This window comes from Polypterus senegalus, chromosome 2 (assembly GCF_016835505.1).
Source record: "Polypterus senegalus isolate Bchr_013 chromosome 2, ASM1683550v1, whole genome shotgun sequence".
In the NCBI taxonomy this organism is placed as follows: domain Eukaryota; kingdom Metazoa; phylum Chordata; class Cladistia; order Polypteriformes; family Polypteridae; genus Polypterus; species Polypterus senegalus.
This window is the reverse complement of record NC_053155.1, coordinates 199,638,726-199,651,558: the sequence shown is the minus strand read 5'-3', so window position 1 is coordinate 199,651,558 and position 12,833 is coordinate 199,638,726. Positions and strand designations below refer to the sequence as shown.

General features: G+C 37.5%; 1 protein-coding gene across 1 annotated transcript in view; it reads right to left on the bottom strand.

Annotated features, from left to right (window-relative positions):
• The window catches only part of f5 (coagulation factor V), a 116,500-nt gene that overhangs the window by 63,361 nt on the left and 40,306 nt on the right, over nucleotides 1–12,833 (bottom strand). The window contains exons 4-6 of the mRNA XM_039745165.1: nucleotides 8,600–8,812; nucleotides 6,609–6,773; nucleotides 3,374–3,595 (exon numbers count right to left, since the gene is read on the bottom strand). Of these exons, the coding sequence (XP_039601099.1) occupies nucleotides 3,374–3,595; nucleotides 6,609–6,773; nucleotides 8,600–8,812 (600 nt within the window). The remainder of the gene's footprint in view (nucleotides 1–3,373; nucleotides 3,596–6,608; nucleotides 6,774–8,599; nucleotides 8,813–12,833) is intronic.

The following is a 12,833-nucleotide window of genomic DNA, read 5'->3' as shown; positions in this document are numbered from 1 at the left end:
CCATGTCCAGAAAAAGGAGACCTAATCACTTATAGTGTATATACTGTAGTTAAGAATGCAATGAAAAGTGAAAATTCAGTGAAACTCAGTCATTAGCAAGCCCATTATAAACCTCAAGTGCTGGTGCCATGCTGTGGCTGTGAATGTAGGTGGTGCTTCGCTACAAGCCAAAAGAGGGGGAAAGACAAGTAGAGGCACAAGTAGTGCCCTTGTATCCTTATGCCTCTACTGTGCCTAGCCCTTGATCTTTTTCTTGGTTATATACATGATAGATAGATAGATAGATAGATAGATAGATAGATAGATAGATAGATAGATAGATAGATAGATAGATAGATAGATAGATAGATAGATAGATAGATAGATAGATAGATAGATAGATACTTTATTAATCCCAAGGGGAAATTCTGATCAATAGCAGTAAGCACTTTGGGCCTCATGTATAATGATGTGCGTAGAATTCACAATAAAACATGGTGTATAGACAAACCTGGAAATGTGTGTGCGCACAAAAAGATTCAGATGCATAAGACTGTGCAACAGCAAAGTTCTGTGCACTTTCCCTTTATAAATCCCAATTTTAATGCACATGCACTCACCTACAGCCCCACCCTGAGTTTTGCATATTTCAATATCAAATCAATATCAATAGCCCCTTCTATTCAGTGTTTTGTTAAAAGACAATGGCAAAAGCTAGTGGAAAGAAGAAGAATTTCAGTGAATGTGAAGTAGTGACAAGGGAAAACATACTATTTGTTGGCTTAAGCAGTGATGTAAGTAACAAAAGGAAACTGATGATACAGAGTGGCGGAGACACTCGAAAGTTCAAGTTCAGAAAGTCACACAGCACCCGAAATAAAAAAAAAGCGGTCAAATATCAAAGTCAACGTGAAATGGCGAGTCAAATCTGACCCCCATGCCGAGGACATACCTCTGGGCGGTGATGGTGCTGCTGTGCCCAGTACAGCTTCGGAAGCAGGCTGAGCATACACCTCTGCCTCAGAAACCACCAGGGTACTATCTGGCTGTGTGCTGATGGACACTGTTCTGAAGTCACAAAATGCAATAGTGGATGCTGTAAGAGATGTGGCCAATGAACTAAGGAATATAAGGCCTATACTATGTGATATTGACCACAAATTAAACTAATTGGTTAAAAATAAATTCAAACGAAGTGGTAACGCTGTCCGATTTGGCTGATCATTTGGTGGGTCAGGGTCAGGTTCATCATACCACATCTCTTCAGGTATGGACAAGATACAATTGTGTGCCACATTATGCAGCATGCTAAATGCTAGCACAAAGCGACACACTTCCTGTGAACTATAGAGCAGCCCATTAATAGATTGGAAATGCTTTCTACTTACATTAGCAAATTCATTCTCTGAAGGTGCCTTTATAGTGTAGCATCGGCACTGAGCACAACAATGGATTGATTCTCTGCTTTTTTACATGGCTCTTTGAGGTGACTCACTATCCTTAAAAGGACTGCTTGCCTTTTGCCACAATAGTTGGAAAAAACAGCTGCGACTGTGCGGAGTTCCAATTTTTATAGGTTCTCCTGCTTTAGATAATGTAATGGCAGCTCATTCTTTTGGTGATTAATCCCTGATATAACTTGTCCAGCGCCACTACAATAGCCATGTGCATGCAGTTGATTGCTCCGATTACATCTGGAAAACCGGATGTTGCTGTGAATTGAGCTTTTATGTTTGCCAGTTCAACTACAGTGTAAGGAAATCTTATATATTTGGATGATAAGGGGATAATTCCATCCCATACAGCTGGCATGGTGCATCTAAGTGATGACTGTGAAAAACCTGAGCAGTCAGCAAGTTCATGCTGAAAAGCTACTGTGGCTAAAAACCCAAGGGTGGACAGAACTTGCAAAGGAGCAGTTAGAGCACAATTCCCCCAAGTCTGCCTTTGTAAAGCTGGCACAAGCACACAGCTCCAAGAGGATAGCTCTTGGAAATCGAAATTGACTTAGAAGCCAGTCATCATCATTTATAAGTACATGTTCTCTTCTAATTCTTCCATTTGTGATGTCTTCTAACAACGCTAAAGCAGCTATGGTAGTTGGAACAGTTTGGCCATTCCGTGCACCATTCTATTGTTACAGAATGATTACAATAAAGTGATTTAAATTTGTAAACGATATGCAGTTAGTTTTGTGCATTTGATAAATCCTGCATCATGGATCCAAATGTAAAAAAGAAAGGGACACCACAATAAAACAGTAACACTGCTTCGATGATGGGTGCCGCCAGTTTGAAAAACCGAGCAGAACTTACTTACGCATGGTGTGAGGCTGCCGTTAAAATGTGTGTGGCTTTATGCCAAGTTTAGTTTTTATACATCTTGAAGTGTGCGTGGAAACGGGCGTACACAACATTTTTGTGCGAATGCACCATTCATACATGAGGCCGCTTATATTTTTGTCTATCATATACAAAGTAGCTCCTGATCTATGTTATATCATGATATGAACATGTGCAAAAGCCCAAAGGGAACCCTCCCCAACTCTTCTCCTCACTTTCATATATATACAGTACAGGCCAAAAGTTTGGACACACCTTCTCATTCAATGTGTTTTCCTTATTTTCATGACCATTTACATTGGTAGCTTCTCACTGAAGGCATCAAAACTATGAATGAACATGTGGAGTTATGTACTTAACAAAAAAAGGTGAAATAACTGAAAACATGTTTTATATTCTAGTTTCTTCAAAATAGCAGAGTGAAGGCAAAGGGGCCAACAAGTGCTAAACACCTCTGGGAACTCCTTCAAGACTGTTGGAAAACCATTTCAGGTGACTACCTGTTGAAGCTCATCGAGAGAATGCAAAGAGTGTGCAAAGCAGTAATCAGGGCAAAGGGTGGCTATTTTGAAGAAACTAGAATATAAAACATGTTTTCAGTTATTTCACCTTTTTTTGTTAAGTACATAACTCCACATGTGTTCATTTATAGTTTTGATGCCTTCAGTGAGAATCTACCAATGTAAATGGTCATGAAAATAAGGAAAACACATTGAATGAGAAGGTGTGTCCAAACTTTTGGCCTGTACTGTATATATAAGACTGTGTGCGATAACCACAGAGGGGGCTAATGCTAGGCATATACTGTGGTCAAGTGCTTAAACTATACAAGCACGTGTGGCCCAGCTGCCATGCCATGACGTGGGTGCTCAGACTATACTTGTACAGTTTTACCCATTGACATTTTATGGGTTAAATGTTGAGCAATTAGAATGGAGATGTGCTCCTCAGCTTCTAATTAAATGTGTAAATATACCATATTTTTTTACTCAACTACATAAAAGACAAAAAAGTATAATTTAACATTAGTATTTTCAGTCTAAATACTTTACCTTCCATGTGTCTCGGAAGCTGTGAAGACAGCAGCCAAGTGCCTGGATGATTGATGGTCATGTTTGCTGTGGTGCTGGCTGCTGTGATGAGGCTCACTGTGGACACCTTGCGGCCATTCTGCCTTAAGACTTGTCCATTAAAGTGAATTGAGAAAATCTCAGGCTCAGAGCTCATTCCTATAAAATGTAGGGCTACATTGCCATAGGCACAGATTTGTAACTCTGCAAAAAAATACATTTAAAGGAATGTTAGCCTATATGGTGGAGCAATTAAATAAAACAGAGAAATAATGTGAAAAAAGTCTAAAATAAATTTAAAAAACTATAATTGACTGAGTGTCTGGTATTGTTAACAGTTTCTAGAAATTCATTTTACTCTACAGTTCTGCAGGACTACAATAGTTCTACATTTTGTGAGATTTCCATCTCAGCCCATTAAGCTCGGCTCCTTATCACTGAATGACTTGCAAGATTAGCTTACACTCACCAGCAGTAGATTTGAATGATACGTTTTTGCTTTAGTCAAAAAATATTTCTATCAGTTTTGAAAAATTGGGGAACTTCAGTTCTCTGTTTACTGCAGGAATTGTCAAAATATGTTTTGATGAAAACTGCATAGTTTAATACCAGTAAAGCTCATGGGATGGACTGCATAAAATAAATGTTTACATAGGGACTGATGTCCTGATAAAGGATAATATACCCAATATTGCTTTTGTTCTCCTCAACTCTATACTGGAGTAAATGGATATGGAAATGAGATTTATGAATAAATGTAAATTATGTCAGGTCAAAAATTTATTTATAAAGTGGCAAAACTATGAAATGCTAATAATTTCTTAAGCATTTCTTAAGGACTTCCAGGTTACTGAACCAGAGAAGCTTAGTTACTGTGGCTCTCTTCAGCTTCTTCTCCGGAAAACTTCTTTCATCAGGAGACATGCTGTACTTCTAGGCTGAGGGGTGATTGAAGTGGTGAAATGTGCATGAGAGTGAGTGTGTCCTATGAAGGGCTGGCATTCCATCACTTGTTGTTACCAACATAAGGAAATGGCTGAAATGGATGTTATTGTACCCCTATTTCAGTTTGTTAGTGTGACCACACGGGGGTGCCAGAGAACCCTAAATCACAAAGTATAACACCAGAAATTATATGAATAAAATAAAAGGTATTTATTTGCTCCAAATGCATTTTCTCTAGTCACCTCTACAAAATAAGCCAGAATTATAAAACAAATTAATTCTTCCTCCTCTCCACCTCCTGTTGAGTGTTGCTCACTGTCTTATTTGAATGGAGTCAGAAGCTTTTCCTTTTAAACCAGACCCGGGATCTGCTTCTGGTCTCCTGTTCAGATCGTCCAGAACATTGTGTGGAAGCCAGGGTAGTCTCCCCCCAACAGCTCCTTCTGGTGGTCCCCAAAGACCCCTACAGGGCTGCATTTCCAGACTCCAACTCCCATGCTACCCTGATAGGGTTTAGATTGGAGGAACACTGCTACCTGTCATGTGGGGGAATGATCTTCTCCCAGTGAGCCCATTCACCTGTCCTTTTCATTATGGCTTCATGGCTGGGTATGGACCTTTCCTTGACCCTGGCCAGGATGCCTGTCCTTCCTCTCTGGCTCTTACATTTGTAATTTCTGTTTTATTGGTAACCCTTTAGTTTAGGTAATCTATTACTCACTTACTGTTATGTAAAAAGACCTTAACAACCACTTCTTTGAGTCTTCACAACACTTACCAAAAGCCTCAGTGAAGGGTTTACTCATCTCTGCAATGTGACCGACTAACAAGACTTCACTTTGAAGTGGTCTGAGGTGGCTTAACTGAGACACATTTCTCTTTATATTACATATTTAGTATAAGACCTGCCAATCTTTCATATTAATAATTGTTTTTTTCCATCATGTCAATAGGTCACACTGCACAGAGCAGAATAACTGATCTACTGATGTTTTATTAGTGTTATGAAGACCCAAAGAAGCCTTTATTGAGGTTTTGTTACTTAAGAGTGAACGAGTAAAAGTTACATTTTTGCAGTACTTTCCAACCTAAAAAGCACCAATTTTCTTAAAACTGCTTTTAAATGCAATGTCTAAAGTCTAAAAATTTAAGGCAATGAAGAAACAAACACAAATGGAAAAATTATATGATTATCAAAGTGATAGGTAAGATGAAAAATTGTACATAAATGACCTATTGATTGGATGGTAATGTTGATTTAAGACCATTAATTTGGCTTAAATGGAGTTGGGTGGGGTCAAAGGTAGCAGGAACAGGAGGCCTGTCACCTACAAGAAATCACTTTGGGTTACACCTTCCTGCATTTCAAATCTGCGCATGGAGAAGCTGGCCACAAGTACGAGGGGCCTCTGAATCACTAAGTGGTTACTATCCATTTGCAGAAAAGGAGATTCCTCAACCCAACCGGATTCTTACATGGCGACAGGCTCTCTCTGTTTCAGCCCCACTACAGTTACCCCTCACATTACAAGGGTCCTATATCCAGAGCAAATCCAAGTCACAGCACCTTTTGTCCCTATTCAGGAATTCACTTATGGGAATGCCCCCAATCAGCCACTTGTCCTATCTACGGTAGCAGCAGCAGTGAGACATGAAATAAGGAACCTTTGGATTACAAGGCAGCTCTCCCTTCCACTGTAACAGATGAATTCCCCTTTAGCATATTTGGAAAATATATGGCTTGCTGACTCAGAGGCCCAAATCATGAAGAGTATTTCATGTGAATATGTGAAATGGAATCATATCATATCTTTTACCAGGGACAACGTAGTCCTAGATGAGAAGTGAGGCTGTCATGGGTAAATACTGTACATATTGGTACACAGTGATTAACATTAGGGCAGTATCTTCACAGATATGTAATCTATCAGTGTGCATTTAGACTGCAAGAGGAAACTTTAATGTGTAGTGATAAGCACGTAGAAAATTGGGATATCACATAAACAGAACACAAAGTACAATCCCACCCAGGAAACAAAGCAGTGCCCTGCTGATGTGATAACACTCCGGTATACACCGCTTCTTTGTATCCATGCACACTTGACATAAATGTCATTCTGATTCTGATTCTTTTAAATTAAATAAGAGATCCTTTGCTGAAAATAACACATCTTTATTATGCTTTCTCAAACAGACCAATAAATGTGAATAATTTTAGTGTTTCATTAAGTCTATTGTTAAAAGTATTCCATAGTCTTGTATTACAAAGTACCTGGCAATGATCCATATTGAAAGCCATTGATCGTGTAGAAAAGTTTTTCTTGAGTAGCTGAACTCTCGTGTGTGTTAAACCAACTTTTATTTTCATTAAAAACTCCAAAAAGAAGCACAAACTCCTCATCAAATTCTCGTTGCTTGCCTGTGAAATCCAATGTTCCTGAAATTAAAATAAAAGGACATTTATAAGGAGACAGGGACTCTGAAAGGAGCTGTTTTTTAAAGGGTTTTTGCTTCTACTTCATTTGCTTATAGCAGTGGACTGATTCTGCTGTGGTAGGTCGAGGCCTCTTCCAACTCTCTACTGAAAAATTAGCTTTGGAAAATGGAGTCCTGGATGTCCACATACATCTTAATGTAAGTACTACTATAGTATTATGACATAAAACCTGTGCTTCATTGCCACCAGGTGTACCCAGAGGCGCTATTGGCGTGCATTTTTGTTCAAAGTCATCATACAATATAATGCCTTCTTCTACTGTGACCATTTTTATTCTAGTCAGTTATAATATACATACTGGAATAGAGTAATAGCTCTTTAAATCTTATTTATTCAATTAATTTAATTTGGTATGTCTAGTATAGTTCTTGTTGTTGCATTTAATGTAATAATTTGCAATTTGTTTTTTGCTGTTTTACACTAGGAATTTTACTTGTATATTGCTGCACCCACATTGATTCCATTCTTGAAGCATTGGAGTATTTATCTACTGTATCTATGATTAGACATTCTTCATCAACAATGCTGCACATCCTCTCTCTGACACACTAACACTGAGGACTTTCAAACAGTGAATTATTCATGAGAATCTCTGTCAAAAAACGTTACTGGGGCTCCTTTATACCAAACACAATATGCCCGCATAATGCCTTTTACTGTGTTGGTGAATGCCAAGTCAAGAAGTTTTTCTTCCTTTTTATATTTTATTCCTTTTTAGCCATTCTAGTGTGTGTTCAGACTATAGTATATCTATCTATCTATCTATCTATCTATCTATCTATCTATCTATCTATCTATCTATCTATCTATCTATCTATCTATCTAATTAGACACTCCTTATCTATCTATCTATCTATCTATCTATCAAATTAGACACTCCTTATCTATCTATCTATCTATCTATCTATCTATCTATCTATCTATCTAATCTATCTATCTATCTATCTATCTGTCTGTCTGTCTGTCATTCATTCCCTATCTATCTATCTATCTATCTATCTATCTATCTATCTATCTATCTATCTATCTATCTATCTATCTATCTATCTATCTTTAAACCCCCCACAGGAACAATAATTGGAAATATACACTGGAGAATTTTCAGTGTTGAAGTTGCAGTAAACTAATACCACTCAGTTTTCTTTGTGTATTATTTGGGTAACTGGACATTGTTGTTTCAGAAATCATTTCTATTTTTGGGTTGGCATCTCTAGGAAAAATAAAAGCTAACTTAGGGATTATGAAAACAAAGTATAAAATGATAGGGAACACACTAACCACTGATGGTTTATTAATTTTTAAAGTCTTATTCATAGCAGACTGAAAGTTGGATTTTCTTATCATAATGATGATTTATGCTCTGTTGAAACTTTATCTTTGTATTCCAAGTGAACCCTGTAATTATGCCAATTTTAGAAAATGCAGTTTGTCTGATATATAATTGTAATTACAGGTTACGTCAAAATAAAAAATATCCATCTATGATTAGACACTCCCCCACATCTATCTATCTCTGTCTGTCTGTCTGTCTGTCTGTCTGTCTGTCTGTCTATCTATCAGCTCTCCACATTGACACCCATGCCCTAACTACACGTCTAGAGATTTATTAAAGCATAGACACAAGATTTTGTGCTCTTTTTTGAAGATAATGTGTTCCTTAATTAAAGCATTATCTATTTTAAATTTTAGTCCTCTCTTCCAGAATTCCAGTGTGCTAAATAAAGAAAGATGAACTTCATCAACAAGGAAAGAAATCGATGGACTACCTGATTTGCAAATTAGTAAAGCTCCAATCAGTCCAGAATTGAAGTCTTTCACTGTGTCCATATGTGAGTAGTATGTGTAGGTGAGGCATGATGGATCTTCTTTCGTGGGTCCAATATCTTCTGTGATTTCCCAGATATACTCATGTTCTTCTCCTGGAGGGACAGCATCATCCTTTTTCTCAAACGATGATGTGTTGTCAAAATACAAGGACCCTAAAAGAACAAAGCATATTTTAATAAAGAAAAACATTTTTTAATGAAAAAATCATCTGTATGTGTCTTCAATAGCAGACACATGTGTGTGCAGTTTAATGAGCAATGCTAATGGAACCTTCGAGTACTCATATGGTTCCCCACACCCCACATGTATGCACTGGCAGGAGTAAAGGTGGATTTGTGTACTAGAATGCCCTGCGATGAATGGGTTTGTTGTCTGCCTTGTATACAAGTCAGGTGGGATGGGACTCCATTTGACCCCCGTTACAGTGAAGGTGAATTTTAAAAATGTATGGATGGAAGCTTTTAGAAAGACACATCCTGGAAAAATTTAGAAAGATTTCAAAAATTGTCAATTTATTTTGTTTTTCAATATGTTGTAATTTTTACTTTAAATGTAATTTTTTATGGTTCCATTCATTTTTTCATTTATTCATTCAAGTGGGTTACTGCCACATTGTGAAGTGACATCACATTAATTAGGTTGTCATTAACTGTTTCTGATGGGCTCTTCAAGTAATATACACAATGTGGCAACAGTTGAACACAGGTAAGTGTAAAGCACTAATTTCTTATCATTATAATACAGACTAAAGCAGAACAAAAACCAGAAAACTAATTTTACTTGAAAATCCACTTCTCCTGCACACAGCTTCATTAAGTACATTTTAATCATTGTGTTGTGAGCAGAACCATACATAGGCACAACTCTATATTTATTTGTAATTTTTCTTTTTTGTTAAATTGTAACTGGGGTCCATGTTTGCTGTTCTTATCTTGTGTACAGGAGATAGGCAGTGGAGCAATGAGTCCGCAGTGCAAAAGTCACAGATTTGTATGACAGCAGTTGTTTTAAAACATTCAGGAGATGCATACTGCTCTAGACATACATTTTCAGACTGAGTCAAATCCATTAAATTTCCTTTCTCTCATTGTTACATTTTTGATCCTTCTATTGTAATTTCTTTTTATGGTTACAAGAATCAATAGCACTAGAGTTTAAAGCTTTGCTTGTAAATTCCATAGCCACACCTCAGCCACACCATGCAAATGCTTGAGAAACAAAAGCAAGCATTACATGAGGAAAAAAATGAATCAACGATGTGAATAAATAAAAAAAAACATTTAGTTTGAAAGCCTCTTTTGTTATAGCCCTTGATTACATAATGATTGCTGCATTCTTTTACTAGATTTTTTTTTTAATCTTGTACTTTCCTGTCTCTGTATCCCATGAAGCCACATTAGTGATAAACCTACATGCAAGAACAGCTACAATGGATTGAGTCATAAATTTAGGTAAAATACAAACAAATTAGAGATGAAGAAAATGAAAATATTCCTTGGTGTTAATTGTCATCTGTGTTAGCTGAAATGGAAGACATCATTTCTGACATGAGTGAGAACCGTGTTGTTGATGACAAACTTGACTTTAATGAAAATTTTACCAGAAATGACATGAAAAGCACATGGAAGGTCCACTCCAGTCCAAGCTAGAAAATGATGGACAAGATCTTAAACTCTAGGAAAAGTCGAATGCTTCTAACATAAAATGTTCAGTGATAAATATTTGCTATTAATTTTTAAAGAAATGTATATGTGATTTTAATATTAATTTCTGCATTTTAGCATGCAATAAAGCCATACTCTAGATAAAGTACTGTTAAAATCCAAACCTCTCCACCACATATTGAATTAAAAAAGTCTGGTGTAGCCACACTTAAACCATATCAGAGAAAATATTTTAGCACTGCCTCTGCTATGAGGGTATGGCAAATCAAACACATTAAAAAAGAAATGTTTCCTTTACTAGGAAAAGTCTGATAAACCTTTTTGAGTTAGTAATCAGGCAGGAGAAAAGCTGTTTGTTGCTGTCCTCGCCTTAGGGGAGTATCTTCCACAGTAGTCTGTTACAGAATGGTAAGAATGATCAGAGAACAAAGGATAGAGGTTTGTTTTATAAATATTTTTCCGTGATAAATCATTTACTTAATCCTCATACCTACGACTGTAATAATTTCACAGAGGAGCAGTGTAATAATTTTATTGAATATTTCACCTGTAAGGTAGACACCATCTGCTCCTCACTGTCTGTTTCCAGCCCTCCATCGCTGGATGTTTCCATATCAAAGCCAATGGACTGCCTCTCCCAGTTCCTCTGTACCACAGTTAAAGAAGCTGAGGGGTTCATCCAGAGGATGAGGCCTTCAACACGTTCATTGGACCCTTTACCTACTCCACTGGTAAAAGCTAATGTATTGGATTTAAGCCCTCTTATTGCTGATATCATTATTCACTCCCTCCAGAGTGGCTTAGTTCCATTGACCTTGAAAACCGCAAAAATTAGACCTCATTTAAAAAAATCCTCTTTGGATCGTGAAGTGATAACAAACTATTGTCAGATTTCCAACCTTCCATTTTTGTATAAGGTTTTGAAAAAGGTTGTTTTGATCCAGCTTCAGGATCATCTCAAAAAATTCAATCTGTTTGAAAAATTTGAATCTGGTTTCCGATCTTCTCACAGTATAGAGACAGCCCTGGTCAGAGTCACCAATGACCTCCTGAATGCTGCTGACCAGGGCTCTCCATCACTTCTTATCCTTCTGGATCTCACAGCTTATAATATTCTCCTCCGTTGTCTCCACTATATAATTGAACTTTCTGTCACTTCTCTGGAGTGGTTCGAGTCCTATCTCACAGATAGTGCTGAGTATGTGGCCCTGGGGGATGCTAAATCTTATACTCACACTGTCACCTGTGGGATCCCACAAGGATCAGTCCTTGGGCCGACTCTTTTCAACATGTATATGCTACCCCTGGGTCACATCATCGGCAGACATGGAATTTCATTCAGCTCTATGTGAGACTGGATTCGACCTCCCTTACACCTCCATTAACTCTTTCCTCTTGCTCCTCAAACTGAACAGCACCAAAACTGAGGCACTTTTGATACCCCCCATCAACTTCGTTCCTCCATAAATTGTATTTCCTTTTCTGACCGTACCATTGCCCTCTCCCCTTAAGTTACAAATTTGGGTGTCAAGTTAAACTCCCATCTGTCATTTTATACATATTTCCATCACCTTTGTAAAATTGCATTTCTTCATCTCCGAAATATAGCCAAACTCCATCCCTGCCTCTCTCTCTGTGATGCTGAAAAGCTGGTTGATGCATTTGTCTCCTCCAGGCTGGACTATTGTAATGCACTCCTCAACCCAACAAGAGTCTTCAAAAGCTACATACATCCATCCATCCAACCATTATCCAACCCGCTATATCCTAACTACAGGGTCATGGCAACAGAATAGCTACAAATTCAAAATAGTGCTGCAAGGATCCTGAATAGGGTGCGGAAATATGACCACATTTCACCAATCCTCCAGTCACTTCATTGGCTCCCTATTCACCTCCTTATTGAATACAAACTTTGTCTGCTTACTCAGCAGTATATCCATGGAAATGCTCCACAATATCTTAAGGAACTCCTTATACTACAATCCAGTACACGAAATCTGCGTTTTGCAAATACCTATCGCCTTCGCCCCCCTATGACCAAACTTTGTACAATGGGTGACAGAGCCTTTGCAGTGGCTACTCCACGGCTCTGGAATGCCCTACCAGAGAGCATAAGAACAGAGCAGACTGTGGGCTGTTTTAAAAAACAGCTAAAGACTTTTTTATTTAGGAAAGCATATTAACAACAATGCTACTAATTATTGTTGTTTTATCCCCGTTTTTAACTTGTTTTGCCTTTGTTTAAACTTTTATGTTGCACTTTGAGATTTACTACAAATGTAAATTGCCCTATAAATAAAATGCATTTATTATTATTATTATTATTATTATAAACTATTGAATTTATATACAGTGTCAATCAATTCATACAGTTTACTCTTATTGGTTTGTTGGTTTACACCCAAATGACTGATATAACAAAGTATTTTTATTATATTCTGGTTCTTCTTATACCATTTGGGTTGAGCCACCACCCTTGAAATGTCTGTGTATGTAACAACTGTCC